Source organism: Rhinatrema bivittatum, chromosome 5 (genome assembly GCF_901001135.1).
Source record: "Rhinatrema bivittatum chromosome 5, aRhiBiv1.1, whole genome shotgun sequence".
NCBI lineage: Eukaryota > Metazoa > Chordata > Amphibia > Gymnophiona > Rhinatrematidae > Rhinatrema > Rhinatrema bivittatum.
In genome coordinates, this window is record NC_042619.1 from 7892789 (window position 1) to 7913988 (window position 21200).

General features: G+C 43.8%; 1 protein-coding gene across 6 annotated transcripts in view; it reads right to left on the reverse strand.

Annotated features, from left to right (window-relative positions):
* Window positions 1-21200, reverse strand: part of STIM1 (stromal interaction molecule 1) — a 327443-nt gene that overhangs the window by 87732 nt on the left and 218511 nt on the right. For all 6 annotated transcript variants that reach the window (XM_029601953.1, XM_029601952.1, XM_029601954.1 and 3 more), the window contains exon 7: window positions 10202-10379. In XM_029601953.1, coding sequence (XP_029457813.1) covers window positions 10202-10379 — 178 coding nt within the window. The remainder of the gene's footprint in view (window positions 1-10201; window positions 10380-21200) is intronic.

The following is a 21200-nucleotide window of genomic DNA, read 5'->3' on the forward strand; positions in this document are numbered from 1 at the left end:
CTGGGTCAGACCAAGGGTCCATCAAGCCCAGCATCCTGTTTCCAACAGTGGCCAATCCAGGCCATAAGAACCTGGCAAGTACCCAAAAACTAAGTCTATTTCATGTTACCATTGCTAATGGTAGATGAACCGGTAGATGTTGTATACTTGGATTTTCAGAAGGTGTTTGACAAAGTTCCTCATGAGAGGCTTCTAGGAAAAGTAAAAAGTCATGGGATAGGTGGCGATGTCCTTTCGTGGATTGCAAACTGGCTAAAAGACAGGAAACAGAGAGTAGGATTAAATGGACAATTTTCTCAGTGGAAGGGAGTGGACAGTGGAGTGCCTCAGGGATCTGTATTGGGACCCTTACTGTTCAATATATTTATAAATGATCTGGAAAGAAATACGACGAGTGAGATAATCAAATTTGCAGATGATACAAAATTGTTCAGAGTATTTAAATCACAAGCAGATTGTGATAAATTGCAGGAAGACCTTGTGAGACTGGAAAACTGGGCATCAAAATGGCAGATTAAATTTAATGTTGTGTTGGGTAAGAGTATAGTGATAGGAGTATACTACCGTCCACCTGGACAAAATGGTCAGACAGATGATGAAATGCTAAGAGAAATCAGGGAAGCTAACCAATTTGGCAGTGCAATAATAATGCACTGCCAAATTGGTTAGCTTCACTACTTCAAGAAAACTTACTTCAAGAAAATGATCACATCTAAATGAGTCGATCAATTAGTAAAATATGGTACTTAGAAACAAGTGAAATCCCAAATGTCAAAGTCTGACTGATTACCACAAAGTATAACAAAAAAGGGCATAGTGGTGTATCACATAGAAATGATCACAAAATGAATAAAGCAATAAATTGTTAGGATTTACAACATCCAAAATGTACTAAAGGGTTTCTCATAAGTGTGGAAAACTGAGCACAAGACATTAGCTCTACCTTGATTCATTTTGTTGAAATCATCATAATGGGAGATTTCAATTACCCCAATATTGACTGGGAAAATGTAACATCAGGACTTGCTAGAGACATAAAGTTCCTGGATGTAATAAATGATTGCTTCATGGAGCAATTGGTTCAGGAACCAACAAGAGGGAGCAATTTTAGATTTAATTCTTAGTGGAACGCAGGATTTGGTGAGAGAGATAATGGTGGTGGGGCCACTTGGCAATAGTGATCATAACATGATCAAATTTAAACTAATAACTGGAAGGGGGAAAATAAGTAAATCTGCAGCTCTAACACTAAACTCTCAAAAGGGAAACTTTGATAAAATGAGGAAAATAGTTAGAAAAAAAACTGAAAGGTGCAGCTGCAAAAGTTAGAAGTGTTCAACAGGCATGGACATTGTTTAAAAATACAATCCTAGAGGCGCAGTCCATATGTATTCCGCACATTAAGAAAGGTGGAAGGAAGGCAAAACGATTACCGTCATGGTTAAAAGGTGAGGTGAAAGAGGCTATTTTAGCCAAAAAAAATCCTTCAAAAATTGGAAGAAGGATCCATCTGAAGAAAATAGGATTTATTTATTTATTTATTTAAGTTTTTTATATACCAACATTCAAGACAATAGTCCCATCATGCTGGTTCACATGAAACAGGAGTGCAAAATAAACTTAAACTTGAACAAATAGTGCGGAAAAGCAGTTACATTTAACAAGGAACAATAGAACTTGGAGTAAGAAGGAAAAGGAAGGCCAGATAATTACATATAATTACATTGTAAGAGGTAACTAATAATGATGTTGCTGGTGATGTGTATTGATTGATAAAACATAAGCATTGTCAAGTTAAGTGTAAAACATTGATAAGACAGGCGAAGAGAGAATTTGAAATGAAGTTGGCCATAGAGGCAAAAACTCATAATAAAAACTTTTAAAAATATATCCGAAGTAAGAAACCTGTGAGGGAGTCGGTTGGACCATTAGATGACAGAGGGGTTAAAGGGGCTCTTAGGGAAGATAAGACTATTGCAGAAAGACTAAATGAATTCTTTGCTTCTGTGTTTACTAATGAGGATGTTGAGGAGATACCAGTTCCGGAGATGGCTTTCAGGTGTGATGAGTCAGACAAACTGAACCAAATCACTGTGAACCTGGAAGATGTAGTAGGCCAGATTGACAAACTAAAGAGTAGCAAATCACCTGGACCGGATGGTATGCATCCTAGTGTACTGAAGGAACTAAAAAATGAAATTTCTGATCTATTAGTTAAAATTTGAAACCTATCATTAAAATCATCCATTGAACCTGAAGACTGGAGGGTGGCCAATGTAACCCCAATATTTAAAAAGAGTTCCAGGGGCGATCCGGGTAACTATAAACCAGTGAGCCTGACTTCAGTGCCAGGAAAAATAGTGGAAACTATTCTAAAGATCAAATAGACCATATAGAAAGACATGGTTTAATGGAACACAGTCAACATGGATTTACCCAAGGGAAGTCTTGCCTAACAAATCTGCTTCATTTTTTTGAAGGGGTTAATAAACATGTGGATAAAGGTGAACTGGTAGATGCAGTGTATTTGGATTTTCAGAAAGCATTTGACAAAGTCCCTCATAAGAGGCTTCTAAGAAAACTAAAAAGTCATGGGTGTTACGACTGTCGCTGCCCGACGTCTCCACTCCGCTCTCCTTACTTCTCTGGCAATGCCTCCTGCGGTTGACGGATGTTTGGCTGCCATGGCGTCTGCCTGCCGTCCTCTCCGGAGTCCCTAGACCGGCTTGGGCGCTGCCTTCTGCCATGCTGTTCAGCTGCCTTAGGGCGCGCGTGCCGTGCAGCCCTGCTTCAAGTACCTTCAGTGGCGCGAACATCAGGGGTGTACCCCTGTGATGACATCATGCATCCAGGATACAAAAGGCCTACGTGATTGCTAGCTAATCGAGTTAGCAAAGTTTTCCTAATGGATGGGATTTGCTCTCCATACCTTACAAATCTGCCTCCTTTGGACCTACTCTATTTGGGGTACCCGCTCCTCGGGGCCTCTCTTTCTTTCTTATCTTTCAGGTCACAGTCTGGAACCGGTACTCGCTCCTCGAGGGCCCATGTTCCTAGACTCGCTACTTGGACTCCACTTCTGCCAGGAAGATACCACTGCCTATAACATCTGTGAGTTACCGTCTCTATCTCTCAGAGCTATTCCCTGGAACCAAGTACTCGCTCCTCGAGGGCCTGCCTTTACTCCAGCTCCTGTGCTCCACACTGAGAGACCACTGCGTGAGTACATTACCAACGAGGCTCTATTCCTGAACTCTGCATATACTGCTACTACTCACAATCTCTCTATTACAGCACAGCCATTGTGGGATCGCTGTTCCAGAGCCTGAGGGACTACAAGCCCAACCGGGCTACTTTCCATCTCACTACCGCCACCTCTGGTGGTTCACCAATCCTGTATAATAAAAGAACTAGTGTGTGATTGTCTCCTACGCTGAGCCTGACCTGTGGCACCTCACGGGACTTCCCCCCGCAGGCATGGTCATCTGCCACAGGTCCAGGGATCCACCCAAAACCCTTACAAATAATAACAATGGGATAGGAGGTGATGTCCTTTCGTGGATTAAAACTGGTTAAAAGACAGGAAACAGAGTAGGATTAAATCAGGGGTGGGCAATTCCGGTTCTCGAGGGCTGCAAACCAGTCGGGTTTTCAGGATATCCTTAATGAATATGCATGAGAGAGATCTGCATACACACTGCCTCAGTTGTATGCAAATCTATTTCATGATTATTCATTAGGGGTATCCTGAAAACCCGACTGGTTTGCAGCCCTCGAGGACCGGACTTGCCCACCCCTGAATTAAATGGTCAATTTTCAAAGTGGAAAAGGGTAAACAGTGGAGTGCTCAGGGATCTGTATTTGGACCGGTGCTTTTCAATATCTACCTTATAAATGGGCTCTGACCAACTGCCTGCACAAATGCGCAGTAGAGAGCAGCTCTACCGCGCATGCGTGGGCGAGTACGTCGGTCAGAGCGGAGCATGCCCGAAAAAAAAATGGCACTAGGAGGAGCAGGAGCGGCGGCGAGGAGCAGGCGCGGCGGTGGCGAGGAGCAGGAGCCAGAGGAGCAGTAGCGGCGGCGGCGGCAGCGCGCGAGAGGGAGGGAGGGGGAAGGGGAGGGAGGAGAGTGTGAGTGGGAGGAGAGGGGAGGGGGGAGGCAGGAGAGAGGAGTGAGGGAAGGGGGAGGGAGGAGAGTGGGAGGGGGAGGGGGGAGGGGAGAGGAGAGAGTGAGGGGAGGGGAGGGGAGGGGGGAGGCAGGAGAGAGTGAGGAGGGGGGAGGGAGGCAGGTGAGAGGGAGGGAGACTAGAGGGGGGAGGTGAGAGGGAGGGAGGGAGAATAGAGGTGGGAGGGAGAATGAGGGGGAGGAAGTGGGAAGGAGAATGAGTGGGAAGGAAATGGTGGTGCGCTTTCGTAGATTACAAACTGGTTAAAAGACTAAAAACAGACTAAATGGTGAATTTTCTCAGTGGAAAAGGGTAAACAGTGGAGTGCCTCAGGGATCTGTACTTGGACTGGTGCTTTTCAATATATATATAAATGATCTGGAAAGGAATATGACGAGCGAGGTTATCAAATTTGCGGATGATACAAAATTATTCAGAGTAGTTAAATCACAAGCGAATTGTGATACATTACAGGAGGACCTTGCAAGACTGGAAGATTGGGCATCCAAATGGCAGATGAAATTTAATGTGGACAAGTGCAAGGTGCTGCATATAGGAAAAAATAACCCTTGCTCTAGTTACACGATGTTAGGTTTTTGGTTTTTTTTTTAATTTAACTTTCTATACCGACATTCATGAAACATATCATCATATCGGTTCACATGGAACAGGGGTATTATAACATTAAAATTAAAGAAGATAAGTTACAATGAACAAGGTTCCATATTAGGAGCTACTACCCAGGAAAAAGATCTAGGCATCATAGTGGATAATACTTTAAAATTGTCAGCTCAGTGTGCTGCAGCATTCAAAAAAGCAAAAAGAATATTAGGAATTATTAGGAAGGGAATGGTGAATAAAACGGAAAATGTCATAATGCCTCTGTATCGCTCCATGGTGAGACCGCACCTTGAATACTGTGTACAATTCTGGTCACCGCATCTCAAAAAAGATATAATTGCGATGGAGAAGGTACAGAGAAGGGCTACCAAAATGATAAAGGGGATGGAACAGCTCCCCTATGAGGAAAGGCTGAAGAGGTTAGGGCTGTTCAGCTTGGAGAAGAGATGGCTGAGGGGCGATATGATAGAGGTCTTTAAGATCATGAGAGGTCTTGAACGAGTAGATGTGACTCGGTTATTTACACTTTCAAATAATAGAAGGACTAGGGGACATTCCATGAAGTTAGCAAGTAGCACATTTAAAACTAATCGGAGAAAATTCTTTTTCACTCAACGCACAATTAAGCTCTGGAATTTGTTGCCAGAGGATGTGGTTAGTGCAGTTAGTGTAGCTGGGTTCAAAAAAGCTTTGGATAAGTTCTTGAAAGAGAAGTCCATTAACTGCTATTAATCAAGTTGACTTAGGGAATATCCACTGCTATTAATTGCATCAGTAGCATGGGATCTTCTTGGTGTTTGGGTACTTGCCAGGTTCTTGTGGCCTGGTTTGGCCTCTTTTGGAAACAGGATGCTGGGCTTGATGGACCCTTGATCAGACCCAGCATGGCAATTTCTTATGTTCTTAAGGATTGATCCCCTTTAAAATTAGTCTCTGCTGCACTCCACTCCAAATCAATCAGTTCCTGAATGGCTTCATGGAGAGAGAAAAAGACAGGATGCATTTCGCAAGCTGACATTTAATAAGATCGTTCCTTAGCTGTAGCCGGAACTGCCTCCTTATCCAATGGCTTTCAAGGTCTGAGAAACTAGATCAGACAACTCATCCCTATGAAAGGGCCACAGCATTGTTCTATGCAGTTCCACATCTGGAGGAATGTCATCATCCTCCAATAATCCCTCCTTTGCATCACTCACAGAGGAACCACAGAAACATAGAAATGACGGCAGAAAAAGGCCAATCGGCCCATCCAGTCTGCCCAGCAAGCCTCCACACTTATTTTCCCATACTTATCTGTTTCATCAACCACCAAGTTCAGAGCCCTTGTTGGTAACTGTTTGATTCAAATTTCCTGCCATCAGCTGTCATTGATGCAGAGAGTAATGTTGCACTTGCATCAAAGGTGAAACATAAGGCTTAATGGTTAAGGGTAGTAACCGCTGCATCCAGCAAGTTACCCCGATGCTTGTTTACCCAGACTGCACAGATCAATGCCTTGTTGGATGTTGTCTGAATGTAAATCCTCTTTTCCACATTTCCCCCTGCCGTTGAAGCAGACAGCAACGTTGTATATGCATTCAAAGTGATGTATCAGGCTTAATTGGTTTAGGGTAGTAACCACCGTAATAAACAAGCTACCCCCATGCTTATTTGTTTACCCAGATTGTGAAGTTCAGTCCTTGTTGGTTGTTATCTGAATGCAAATCCTCTTTTCCACATTTCCCCTTGCCACTGAAGCAGAGAGCAATGTTGGAGTTGCATTAACCATGTGAAGGCTTACTGAGTAAGGGTAGTAATCACCAGGTACTAGCCTTCACTCCAGTAATCCACCCCCATGGCTCTTCACTTCATGCCCATCCTCTAGCCTTTATGGATCCACAGTGTTTATCCCATGCCCCTTTGAAATCTTTCACAGTTTTAGTCTTCACCACTTCTTCCAGAAGGGCATTCCAGGCATCCATCACCTTTCTGTGAAGAAATACTTCCTGACATTGGTTCTGAGTCTTCCTCCCTGGAGTTTCAAATTGTGACCCCTGGTTCTATTGATTTTCCAATGTAAAAAGTTTGTTGTTGACCATGGATCATTAAAACCTTTCAAGTATCTGAAGGTCTGTATCATATCACCCCTGCTCCTCCTTTCCTCCAAGGTATACATATTTAGGTTCTTCAATCTCTCCTCATAAGTCATTTTATGAAGACCCTTCACCTTTTTGGTCACCCTTCTCTGGATTGTCTCCATCCTGTCTCTGCCCCTTTGGAGATACGGTCTCAAGAACTGAGCACAGTACTCCAGGTGAGGCCTCACCAAGGCCCTGTACAAGGGGATCATCGCTTCCTCTCTCTTACTAGATATTCCTCTCTCAATGCAGCCCAGCATTCTTCTGGCTTTAGCTATCGCCTTGTCACATTGTTTATCCCGACTTCCAGACTCTCTATCCAGGAGTCTTCTGAAAGAACCTCGGTCCTATCGTTCCACTGTCTTGTCCTCCACCTGTCTTTTCCGCTGCTTGCCCTTTCTGTATGGGGAAGAGAGAGGAGCCGAGCGTTTTCGGGACCTTGAGGAGGGAGACTTCTGGCAATCCTCATTCCCGAGGATCCAAGTGTGACCCCTCTTGCCCTTGACAAAAAGTGTGAAGACCTTTAAAAAAAAACAATAAAAAAAAACAACCCACCATCGATAAGATGGCCTCAAGTTCTGTACCCAGGAGGAATGGGAAGTAGTGGCAGTGGGGCGATCTCCTCCTCTGTTGGCTTTTACTGTTGCTTTAGGCTGTATAGGGAGAGCAATGTTCAGCAGAAAAAGGGAGGTGATATTGCCCCTGTATAGGTCCCTGATGAGACCTCATATGGAATATTGTGTACAGTTCTGGAGACCAAACCCATAAAAGAATATAAATAGGATGGAGTCTGTCCAGAGGGTGGCTACTAAAATGGTCAGTAGTTTTCATTGTAAGCCATATGGGGACAGACAAAGATCAAATCATGAATACTCTAGAGGAAAGGCGAGATGGGGGAGATACGATAAAAACATTTAAATATCTCAAAGATTTCCCATGCACAGGAGGCGAGCCTCTTTTAATGGAAAGGAGACTCTAGAACAGGGATGGTGAACTCCAGACCTCGAGTGCCACAAGCAGGCCACATTTTCAGGATATCCACAATGAATATGCATAAGGTATATTTGCATACAACAGAGGCAATGCATGGAAATCTTTCTCATGCATATTCATTGTAGATATCCTGAAAACATGACCCATGTGTGGCACTTGAGGACTAGAATGCTCTAGAATGAAGAGTCATGGGATGAGAATTAAGGGGGTAGACTAAGGAATAATCTTAGTGAATATTTCTTTACAGAGAGGGTGGTGGATGCATGGAACAGCTTTCTAGTGGAGGTGGTGGAGACAAAAGCAGTGTCTGAATTCAAGAAAGCATGGGATAAATATAGGAGATCTCTGAGGAAGCAATGGGAATTGTAAAGTTAAATTAGTGCGCAGATTAGATAGACCATACAGTCTTTTACTGCCATCATGCTTCTTTGTTTCTAAAATATCAATTAATGTGTAATGTAATAAATGTTGCTAACTGTAAGCTAAAAAAAACCTCAATAGTGTGAGGACAGCATTAACGTGAATACTAACACAAAAAGTGTAGTGTCCATGTGCTGAATCTTAAAATCTCCCATGTTAACCAGTCCAAAATGAAAGGGCTAGTTAGCCCTAGGATTCTCCTCTTTCCCCCAAACCCTAGAGTTCACAAGCTGCTTCTCCACACGATTTCCTTCCACAACCCCGAGGAGCATTGGAGCTCCCTCTGGTAGTATCATTCATTCCCACTCCTCGTAGCATCATGCAACCCCTCTTCCCACCGAGCAGCAACACGCTCCACCACTTTACTTCGAGGAGCAGAAGATACCTCCATTCTGCCTGTGCAGCAAACATTTAAGGGCAGCAGCAGCTGGCCAAGATTTGCTTCCAGCTCTGAATCTCATTCATCAGACAACAGCCCTCTGCTACCCTGTAACCGACCTTTAGCAGAGGTGAGGGGGTGAAAGCACCAAAAGAGCCTAAGGAAGGCAAAATCCTAACTCCCGACATGAAGGCCCCACTCCAGAGGATCGGACTCTTCACTAGCAGGAGGGATGTCAGAACCCTCTCGCCTCCACCACTGGTAGACCATGGGCTGAAGAAGTGCAGGCAGAAGGGCTTCAATGTCCTCTCTGCCCATTAAGAGTCAGACCCTCTGGAATGGTGGCACCGCTTTCCAGAGGCAAGATGGGTGGTTTCATGTTGTAGGGGAGGGTTAAGGGGGCTCCTCTGGGGCTTTGCGGTCTGATGCCACTAGGGGCTGAGGAGTGAGTAGCTTATGATCCATGGGGTTTCAAGAGAACATCCACTGGGCTACCTGGCCTTTCATTTTGGCTTGGTTAGCAGGGGAACCAGGACATGGGTAGGCACCTGTAGACTTCTGCATGCACAGTAAAAATGGAACACTTGGTCTCAGGTGGATGTTAAATTTTAGGGTTTAATGAGCGCTGGCTAATAACACGTGGACAAGAGCATACCCGGCTCCTTACCATGCACATGTTCAAGCCTCATTTGCAAACAGAGGCTGTAAAGAAATGCTAAATTTCGTGTGCTCCTGTTAACGTCTTTCCAGACCTTACTGTACAGCACACTATGTCTAACGTGGGCTAAACCATCTTAATGTCCAAGCTAAACATTATTGCACAGACCTGTTACATCTTGGTAAATTTATCCCTAAACTCCTGATACAAAATTGCTGACTCAACTCAGACTATGCCAAAAGCTCAAGGCCTCTACAGAGTGTGGAGAATCTGGGATAGGGGGAGCAGACACGCTACAGTCACACTCTTGGGGGAATACAAACTCTCAGGCAAAAGCCACACCTAAAGGTGGGATGCAGGGTGAACATGTGCTAGATTCTGAAGCTGGAGTCACATCAACAAAGGCTGTAAGCCATGAATTACAGAGGGGAAAAGGGTGAAAGCCTAACCAGGCAAGAGCTCCTGATGGCCATGAACGAAGGCCGTTAGCAACATGACTTCAGGATCCCTCTCTCCCCACAACAAGTGGAGTCAGTACCAGTTCTGACTGGGCAAAAACCAAGGCAAAAGAAGCGTGGGATGAGCACATGGGTAGAGAAGGTGCTGCTGAGGTATAGAGAAGGGAATATTTACATTCATTCTATTTCTACCTACCCTATCTTATATTCTCTACCAACTTTAGTCCAGTCACTGCAGCGGGCGTCCTCAGCTGGGGCCATGCACCTGGGCTGGTGACTACGTGCGGTTGTGCAATGACTCCCTGCCCAGGAAGCAGACAACCCGAGCCGGAAATGAAGCGGAGGTCCCTCAGCTTGGCGATGCCGAGTTCCAGGAGGTCCTCACTCACCTCTCTTGCAGGTCATGCAGACTTTGTTCGGCTCGATGCAGCCCCTCTAGGTCCTTCATCATTTTCTTCATATGCTCTTTGGAGTAGCGGTTCTGGATGTAAGCAAACCAGCAGCCTCCCACCCCAATGACAATGGACACCACCAGCATGAAATCCTTCAGGTGATTATGTCGGGTCACTACAGAAAGACAGAAAAAAGACATTAATTATCCTCAGTAGTGCAGCTCCGGAATCTGCACCATACACCCGTGGAGACAAGATGATGAAAAAATATTCTGAGCAACTTCAGAAGGTATCTGCACCTCCAGCTTTAACCTGGTAAGAGGCTCTGAGGGGGCAGAGTCAGGAGCAGCATAAGGAAAGATGTTTTTCACAGAGAGGCTGCGGGATGCACAGAATGGCCTCCTGGGGGAGGTGCTAGAGGTATGAGCACCGAAGATCTTTGGCGGGAAAGGAAGCGAGACTAGAGAAGGACAGCCCCTGGCATACTGATAGCACAGCTGCATGTGCAGTAAAGCATGGCTGCTTTGTGAGACATGAGGAATAACAGCTGGGCCAGGAAGAGGAAGGCCATCTTTACTGTAGGATCTCTTTTGCCAGTTTTGCACTCTATTAGTGAATGGGATGGAGGGATGGGAGAGAAAGAAAAGATGATGGGGGTTTTGTGGGACGAAATGAATGACCTGGGAAAACAGGGGCAAGAGGAAGAGGGAGCGATAACACAGAGGGAGCAAAGCAAAACAGGAAACAGAAGAGGATACAGCACAGTGAGAGGCACCAAAAGAAAAGGAGGAAAGAAAGTATCAGATGAACGTGAAAGGAACAGTTTAGCAGGAGGCAAGAATCCGAAGATGTGTTAAATTCTGTTGATTCCACATTACCGGGTCGATGTAATAAAACCTGACAACGTTCATCTGTCATTTTACTCCGGTTTTAGCAATTATTTTTCCACGGCAAGCAAACTCTGCTATTTAGCGACATCTTCAACACAGAAAAAAACATGCATGCTAAAACAGGATTAAAGTCCACACGGGATTGTGAGCGCCCTCCACCTCATAACCAGAGTAAGCTCTCCGGCCAGGCACCCATGGCTGAAGAGTCTGCTGAGGTTCAGCAGTAGGTGTGCTTCCCAGAGAACTTGGGCTGGGTTTAGCTGAAGATGCCTGCCCCAGAAGACTTATGCTTTGATTTTATTTGTTTAATTCTGTATTTGGAAGATACTTGCTCTTATTTGTATTATATTTTATTATTTTATGTGCAGTTTTATTTTTCTTTTTTATGAAAAGTTTTTAGTAATTTTAATGTATTTAGCCAAATTTCTTTTTTAAGAATATAAGAAATTGCCATGCTGGGTCAGACCAAGGGTCCATCAAGCCCAGCATCCTGTTTCCAACAGAGGCCAAAACCAGGCCACAAGAACCTGGCAATTACCCAAACACTAAGAAGATCCCATGCTACTGATGCAATTAATAGCAGTGGCTATTCCCTAAGTATAATTGATTAATAGCCATTAATGGACTTCTCCTCCAAGAACTTATCCAAACCTTTTTTGAACCCAGCTCCACTAACTGCACTAACCACATCCTCTGGCAACAAATTCCAGAGCTTTATTGTGCATTGAGTGAAAAAGAATTTTCTCCGATTAGTCTTAAATGTGCTACTTGCTAACTTCATAGAATGTCCCCTAGTCCTTCTATTATATGAAAGTGTAAATAACCGAGTCACATCTACTCGTTCAAGACCTTTCATGATCTTAAAGACCTCTATCATATCCCCCCCTCAGCCGTCTCTTCTCCAAGCTGAACAGCCCTAACCTCTTCAGCCTTTCCTCATAGGGGAGCTGTTCCATCCCCTTTATCATTTTGGTTGCCCTTCTCTGTACCTTCTCCATCGCAACTATATCTTTTTTGAGATGTGGCGACCAGAATTGTACACAGTATTCAAGGTGAGGTCTCACCATGGAGTGATATAGAGCCATTATTACATTTTCCGTTTTATTAACCATTCCCTTCCTAATAATTCCTAACATTCTGTTTGCTTTTTTGACTGCCGCAGCACACTGAGCTGACAATTTTAAAGTATTATCCACTATGATGCCTAGATCTTTTTCCTGGGTGGTAGCTCCTAATATGGTACCTAACATCGTGTAACTACAGCAATGGTTATTTTTCCCTATATGCAACACCTTGCACTTGTCCACATTAAATTTCATCTGCCATTTGGATGCCCAATCTTCAAGTCTCGCAAGGTCCTCCTGCAATGTATCACAATCTGCTTGTGATTTAACTATTCTGAATAATTTTGTATCATCTGCAAATTTGATAACCTCACTCGTCGTATTCCTTTCCAGATCATTTATAAATATATTAAAAAGCACCAGTCCAAGTACAGATCCCTGAAGCACTCCACTGTTTACCCTTTTCCACTGAGAAAATTGATAATTTAATCCTCTGTTTCCTGTCTTTTAACCAGTTTGTAATCCTCGAAAGGACATCGCCTCCTATCCCATGACTTTTTAGTTTTCTTAAAAGCCTCTCATGGGAGACTTTGTCAAACGCCTTCTAAAAATCCAAATATACTACATCTACTGGTTCACCTTTATCCACATGTTTATTAACTCCTTCAAAAAAATGAAGCAGATTTGTTAGGCAAGACTTCCATTGGGTAAATCCGTGTTGACTGTGTTACATTAAACCTTGTCTTTCTATTTGCTCTACGATTTTGGTCTTGAGAATAGTTTCCACTATTTTTCCCGGCACTGAAGTCAGGCTCACTGGTCTATAGTTACCCGGATCACCCCTGGAGCCTTTTTTAAATATTGGGGTTACATTGGCCACTTTAATTTTATATTTATTGATTTTTAAATAATTACAAAGCATTTCCATCTTTGTACAGAAAACAAGAAATCAAATATTTAGTTATCATAAGGAAATAATTCCAGAAATCAAAATCTTTTTTAGTCCCCAAGAATTTTTTTTTTGGGGGGGGGAGGGTACTTAAGAAATTAAATTGGAAACTTGATTATACCTTTTTTTTTTTTTTTTTTTTTTTACAGAAACACAGGTCATACCCATTTTACTACCATCACTGGGCTGATGTTATCATCGCCCTTCTATGGGAATTGAGCCACACTTTCAGTTGTTCAGGGATTAGAAAACACATAAGTATTGTTATTATATTTGATGATACATTTACAGGGGTATCTAAGCTGATATATAGCCCCTAACTCTCTGGTTTCCTGGCGCAATGCAGGGAAGTCTTTCCTCCTTTCCTGCGTGGTCTTTGCCAGATCATAAAATTGACCCTCATGTATTGGAAATAGTTCCTCATAATCACGCTCATATCCTGTTCATAAATGAAAAATCAATAGAGTAGCTCTCTCGATGAGGATTCAAGAAAGTCAGTCAGATTCCCCTGATCCATTTGATTTTGATTCATCCTCTCTCTCAAACGAGTAAAGGGCAAGAAATAAACTTTATTGAAGGATGGGATATTTTCAGTAGGAATCTGTAATATTTCATTTAGATATCTCCGCAGGATTACTCTTGGTTGTTCCCCCAGTATTTTGGGGAAGTTTAACAACCTTAAGTTAAGCCTTCTCAAACGGTTCTCCAAAAGCTCTGCTTTTTTATTCAAAGTAACACAGTCCTGAATCGTAGCACATTGTACTCTCTGTAGTTCTTTCATTTGGTTTTCAAGTTGTTGTATTTTGTTGGATTGCTCAGTTATTCTTTTATCCTGTTCATGGGTTGCTATTTCCAACCTTGCTGAAATCTGAGCCAAGTTTTGATGGGCCATCAATTCCCATAAGGAATCCAGCGTTACCACAGCGGGTTTACTAGGGGGAGTCAGCTCAAACTGTTGTTCTTTTATGGTCAATAAAACAGACGAAGAAACAGTTGAAATAGGAATCAAGATGGCCTTACCATTGCTGGTATTGCCTGATTTTAAAATGTCTACCGAAATCAGAGCTGTGATGCTTCTCCTCTTTCTAAACCGGCCGTTGCTGCTCCCTCCATGGCTGCCTCTGGGCCTGCGCTCCTGGCATCTCCGTCACAGTTTCCACCGGCAGGTTTGTCGAAATCGCTTGTGGAATCCTAGGCGTGGGAGGGCTCAATGAAAGGTCCCCAGACGAGGTGGCTGCTTCCTTGCCTTCCTCGCCAGCGGGGCACGGCTCCTCCCACTTTTGGTAGACGCAGGCGCACTCGGCGATGGTTCTTTGTCCCGCGGGGAGTCTAGGGTTAGAGGGATATACCCTCACTTTCCCCTTTCTTTTTGGGGGCATATTGAAACAAATTTTGTCCTCTGTCGGAAACTTCTGCGGGAGCTCCAAGTCAGTACTACAGGCAAGCGGCCATCTTGGCCCCTCCCCCAGCAATTATTTTTTATTATCTTTTTATTTTCTTCTGTCACATTTGTACTATATATTATGGGTGTTTTATGATGTGAAGCACCTGAGCTATAGCAGAAGGCAGTATATAAATTTTAATGAAGATAAAGTGAAATGAAAGGGTAATCTTTCTTTTGGGGGTCACCTCCAGTCAAACAATTTGCACTCTTTTGCGCCCAAGTCGGGATGTACAGTGCCAAAGAGTGTACTGTTTGGCTGTAGGTGCCCGCCCAAGAGAACTTACCCCTTTGACTTTACTTGGCCTGCCTTGCATGGGAGATGGTGCCTATATCAGCACGTACAGCACCAGTCTTGCATACAAGCTCATTTTGGTCACACTCCTTCCAGCTGCAAGCATTTCCCTCCCTACTCCTGGTTTTAAAGCACTTTTCTCCTTTACTGTAGATTTTCAGGTTAGCTCATATTCTTAGCGTGGTTTATTTTTTATATTTTTAAGTCTTGACTGATTTGCATCCCATTAGCTTACTGCATACAGTGGGTTTTTATCTCAAGAGTAAAGTACAATATATGCTAACAATTAGTAGGACCTGGCTAAGAAAGCAGTGACTCTGGGCACCCCTGTCCCCTCCTATTAGGGAGCACTCAACCATCAAATGAATGTAAACCGGTGTGATATCTCAACTGAGATGAATGTCGGTATATAAAAATAATAAATAAATAAAAATAAATAAAATGGTTTGAAACCCAATAAAATAAATCCTTAAATGATGAATAGCTTATTAAAACTCTGCATTCTCCTACCAGTGCTATCTGACCTCCATAGGCTATCAGGACTCTTCACTTGAACTCCCACCCACGCTGGGCTTTCCAGTTTGCTTCCCAGGTTAGATAAAGGAGCGCCCCAAACTGGAGAACACTTTGGGATAAAAGCTCTCCCTTGCCCCCTCTATCTGTTCCCACCTACGCAAATGCCAGTCAGTAATGGAAGGAGATGTTTCGGTTTATTCTGGGAGAGTCCCCAGCAGGTATTCAGAAAGAGTAAACTTCCTGCCCACCTTCGCAGGAGGCCAACTCGGAAATCCAGGAAAAGAAACATTAGTCCAAGCAGGCCAGCAGGCTCCTCTAAAGGAAGGGTCTGACGATCTGACAACGTGCATGGAAGTGAAATAAATGGTAAGTGTCCAACCCTCCCATCAAAGCAAAATTGTAGGAAGAAAACTGCCCCCATCCACAGACGAGAACAGAGAGTGGCAGAGAAGAGCAGCTTGGTGAGGTCTGATCCTCCTATGCTCTGTGCTTCCAAGGAGAGAATTTACAGGGGTGAGTCTCCTCCCAAATTCTTGCTTCCTCTTCCCCACAGCAGACAGAATGTACTGCTGTTCCACCCTTTCAAAGAGACCACCTGGACCTCCAGCACCTTCCACTCTCAGACCCTCTGCTTCCAGGCTGTTTCCTTTTCCCTTCTCCTGTCCTGGGAATCCTGTTTTCTGCTCCGATCCTCACCTATGATGGGAATACCTTCTGTACAATCAGTATCACCTCTCATCAGCCGAGTAACCCAATGCACCTATGTGCTATATAACAGCAGGAAGGCAACTCCGATCAAACTATATCACCGCTCTGCTATCCCCCATCAGCCAAGTAACCGAATGCACCTATGTGCTATATAACAGCAGGAAGGCAACTCCGATCAAACTATATCACCTCTCTGCTATCCCCCATCAGCCAAGTAACCGAATGCAACTCCGATCAAACTATATCACCTCTCTGCTATCCCCCATCAGCCAAGTAACCGAATGCATCTATGTGCTATATAACAGCAGGAAGGCAACTCCGATCAAACTATATCACCGCTCTGCTATCCCCCATCAGCCAAGTAACCGAATGCAACTCCGATCAAACTATATCACCTCTCTGCTATCCCCCATCAGCCAAGTAACCGAATGCACCTATGTGCTATATAACAGCAGGAAGGCAACTCCGATCAAACTATATCACCGCTCTGCTATCCCCCATCAGCCAAGTAACCGAATGCACCTATGTGCTATATAACAGCAGGAAGGCAACTCCGATCAAACTATATCACCTCTCTGCTATCCCCCATCAGCCAAGTAACCGAATGCAACTCCGATCAAACTATATCACCTCTCTGCTATCCCCCATCAGCCAAGTAACCGAATGCAACTCCGATCAAACTATATCACCTCTCTGCTATCTCCCATCAGCCAAGTAACCGAATGCACCTATGTGCTATATAACAGCAGGAAGGCAACTCCGATCAAACTATATCACCTCTCTGCTATCCCCCATCAGCCAAGTAACCGAATGCACCTATGTGCTATATAACAGCAGGAAGGCAACTCCGATCAAACTATATCACCTCTCTGCTATCCCCCATCAGCCAAGTAACCGAATGCACTTATCTGCTATATAACAGTAGGAAGGCAACTCCGATCAAACTATATCACCTCTCTGCTATCCCTCAGCAGCCGAGTAACCGAATGCACCTATCTGCTATACAACAGCAGGAAGGCAACTCCGATCAAACTATATCACCTCTCTGCTATCCCCCATCAGCCAAGTAACCGAATGCACCTATGTGCTATATAACAGCAGGAAGGCAACTCCGATCAAACTATATCACCTCTCTGCTATCCCCCATCAGCCAAGTAACCGAATGCACCTATGTGCTATATAACAGCAGGAAGGCAACTCCGATCAAACTTTATCACCGCTCTGCTATCCCCCATCAGCCAAGTAACCGAATGCAACTCCGATCAAACTATATCACCTCTCTGCTATCCCCCATCAGCCAAGTAACCGAATGCACCTATGTGCTATATAACAGCAGGAAGGCAACTCCGATCAAACTATATCACCTCTCTGCTATCCCTCATCAGCCGAGTAACCGAATGCACCTATGTGCTATATAACAGCAGGAAGGCAACTCCGATCCTATAGAGCCACAACCAGAATATGCACAATGAATATGCATGACAACTTTCAAACAATAGAGGCAGTTCATGCAATATATATATCCATTGTGGATAGCCTGAAAATCAGACCAGTCCATGGCACTCCAGGACTGGAGTCAACTACCCACTATTCTACATTGTGCTCTTTCCCCAGAGCCATATGCAGCTGTGTTCATGACATCACTGAACATCTAAAGCCCAGTGTAGGACCTCACACCTTCTGCCCAGGTTGGTGGAAGAGGCAGCTGGCTCAGTAATATATTGTGCACCCTACATATTGTTGATGATCTGCTTTGTAGGGAACCAAATTATCTTACTACATTTCAGTAAGATCTTGACAAAGAATGGCTGCCTGTTGAAATTATCAAGTGTCCTGGGAAAGGCAATAGCAACACAACTGCAATCAAACTCAAATTACAATTATTTCACAATAGCACACTTCTGAAGTGGTTAACACTGATTTTATAAATCACCTAACATTAGGTCATTGAAGCAAACTAACTTTGCTTTTGCTTCGTGCGCAACCTCTAGATCCCCTAAGCGTAATGTAAGCTAACGCACTGCCTGTCTTAGAGTAGCACTGGACGTGCTGGGAGCAGGGTAGAGGGTTCCTTGCTCTCTGCAAGCAAAACGAAGATACTGGGGGGATGGGGAGGGTATCTGCGACCACTTCTTTTCTTACCGGGAGGGTGGGAAGGAAGAGATGGGGCAGGCTGCTCATTAAAGTAGAAAAAAAAATTAGCACACGGTGAAAAACGTTTTTGGGGCTGAAAATAGAAGGGCCTGATAGGGCCTTCATAAGATATTGTGGGGAAAGTGGGAGGAGATATCTCACGTTTTACCACTGGATCACCAAAAATGAATCATAATAGCCAAAAGACGTGTACAGGCCAGTGCACTGACAGGCCCCAAACGCTGTCACAGCAAGAGAAAAAAAATTTACCCAGTTGAACTTTCAAACTGCACCGTCTCCCTGATACACTGAAGGATACCTTAACAGATCTGCCTGTTTGCATGTTCCTGTGTCAATAGGAGCAAAGCAGACAGAGAGAGAACAACTTAAGCCCATAAGCAGGAGTCAAGGATGAGCCAAGGCAAGTCCACGGGTCAGAAAAGGGGACTGAGAAAGACACTCTGGCACACAGCTTGGCATATGGACATGGCAGTTCCCCCCCCCCGCGAAGAAATGGGGAGGGGAAAAAGAATTGCAATGCAGCAAAAGACCCTCCACTCACCACGTGATTATGCATGAGCTCATGTATATTTAGTAGATGGAAAGTATAAGACGGGGGGCAAAGGAGGGGAAAGGCACAAACCCTAAGAGCAAAAACAGCAAACCCTGAGGGCGAATCTGCAAGCGAAGGAACTCCTAAAGGCTGAGAAAGAGAACCTGTGGTAAAGCATCCCTGCAAGCTAAAGGGGAGTCAGAAGCAGACCAGCACTCCCTGCTATCAAGAGGAAGACCACCAGGTGTGGCCGAGAGACCGGAGCAGGAGGCTGGATAGAGATCCCCTGCTCAGGTGCAGAGTGTGACATGGAATCTGAAACTGTGAGGGGCGAGAGCAAGCCCCAGACAGCCCGACAAGGATCAGAGCCAGAAGCCCGTCTCATTCCCGAACCGCCACCAGCTCTGCCTATGCCAAACCGAGAAAACAAGCCCTTCCCTGCACACATTCTCCAGACCTGCAGCCAGCATCTGCTTCAGAGGAAAACAGAGGGATATCGCCTGAAGAGTACCAGGGCTAAGTAAGTTAGACATAAGTATTAATAGATTAAGCAGGCTAAGGTTTATGGATTGTCTGTTACCACCCATGATACAGAACTTTCTTTAGGGAAAACCAATGCTCAGTGGCCAGGATGTTACAGACAGAAATTGTTGTTATTTTCTAAATGCTATATCCTGCCAAATCTGATAAATAAAAGTCTATTTGAGGAGAATACATGTCTTTTCCTGACTTAGGATCATAAGTAAGGTGGGAGGGCAGCTGGCAGTGTCTTGTAGCAGACAGATCCCTGCACCCCTAAACTTGCTTTCAGGCCGCTATAATTGAAAACTTTTTCATTGTTATATTCAAATATAGACATTTAAATTTTTAAGCTATCTCGTTACAGATAGCTGGATAACTTTAAGCAAGTATATTCAGCGAGACCTTTATCCCACTGAATATATGGGATAAGTTATCCGGCTAACTTTAGTCAGATAACTTGTTCACTAACTTCTCTAGTGAATGTGTCATATTGGGTCAGACCAAGGGTCCATCAAGCCCAGCATCTTGAGATGCGTTGACCAGAATTGCACATAGTATTCAAGATGCGGTCTTACCACTGAACGATAGAGGCATTATAATATCCTCTGTTTATGGACCTCATGAGATATAAAGCCAACCAATTAGGAAAATGTTATGCAAACATACTAACTCATTGGTGTGTAAGCTAGAGGCAGTAAAGTATTTAATAAAGTGTAACAGCTCAGAAAAGCTGAGCTGGCATTTACTTTTCATTAGTTGGAAAGCACTGCTCCTATTATAAGATATCTCATAATAAAAAACTCAAGATTCTTCTTTTACAGTCTGTTAGCACCCACAACAATTTGATAATTTGAATAATGCCTGCATCTTATCACCATATAACTCATAATACAATATGAATGTGTACTGTACTATACGCTTACTGAGACTTGTCACTAGGGCACCATAAAAACACAAGGATTGCTCCTGATAAAAGAATCCTATTAAACATGCTAAAATCCCTCTATAGCATCAGATTCCAACACTGAGTCTCTGGGTAAGGTCTTAATGACCCTTGAAAGAATGTCAGATCACGGTGTACTACTCAATATTTCAAGCTGGAAGATTCATCCCACTCCAGCAGTTCTAATTCTTACTGAACTTCAGAAGGAACAGCTTGAGAAAAATATTAGTAAATGCTAATGGAGAGGTAATACTGCTTGTCACATCTCTCCCTGGAGCTGTCATTACCAAACCAAACTCAGTGTTTCAAATACCCTTGAAAGTTACTCCTGGCTGTCCCAAAGGGAACACAGTAATTAGTTTCTTACTTAAATAAGTTCGGGTCTTAGTGTAACACATTAAATTTAATTAGCTCCCAACCCAGGGCCTCGAGTGGGGTATCCTGTATTAAGCAGTTTGCTACTCCACCTGGCACAGTTTCTGTTATGATGGCAGAAAAAGTCTATATGGCCCATCTGACCAATTTATGTAGCCCGTACAATTCCCATCACTTCCTCAGAGATGCCCTATATTTATCCCAAGCTTTCTTGAATTCAGATACCATTTTTGTCTCTTTCACCTCATGCATCCACTGGTCTTTCTGTAAAGAAATATTTCCTAAGATTTCTCCCGAGTCTAACTCCTTTCACCCTCATCCTATATTCTAGAGCTTTCTTTTTGTTGAAGGAGGCTCGACTCCTGTGCATGGAAAACTGTGAGATATTTAAATATCTCTATTATATCTCCCCTATCTCGCCTTTCCTCTAGGGCAGAGATGGCCAACTCCAGTCCTCAAAAGACACAAACTGGCCAGGTTTCCAGGATATGCACAATGAGTATGCATGAGGCAGAGATGCATGCACTGTAAGCAAGCCTATCTCATGCATACTCATTGTGAATATCCTAAAAACCTGTCCTATTTGTGGCTTACGAGGAAAAGAATT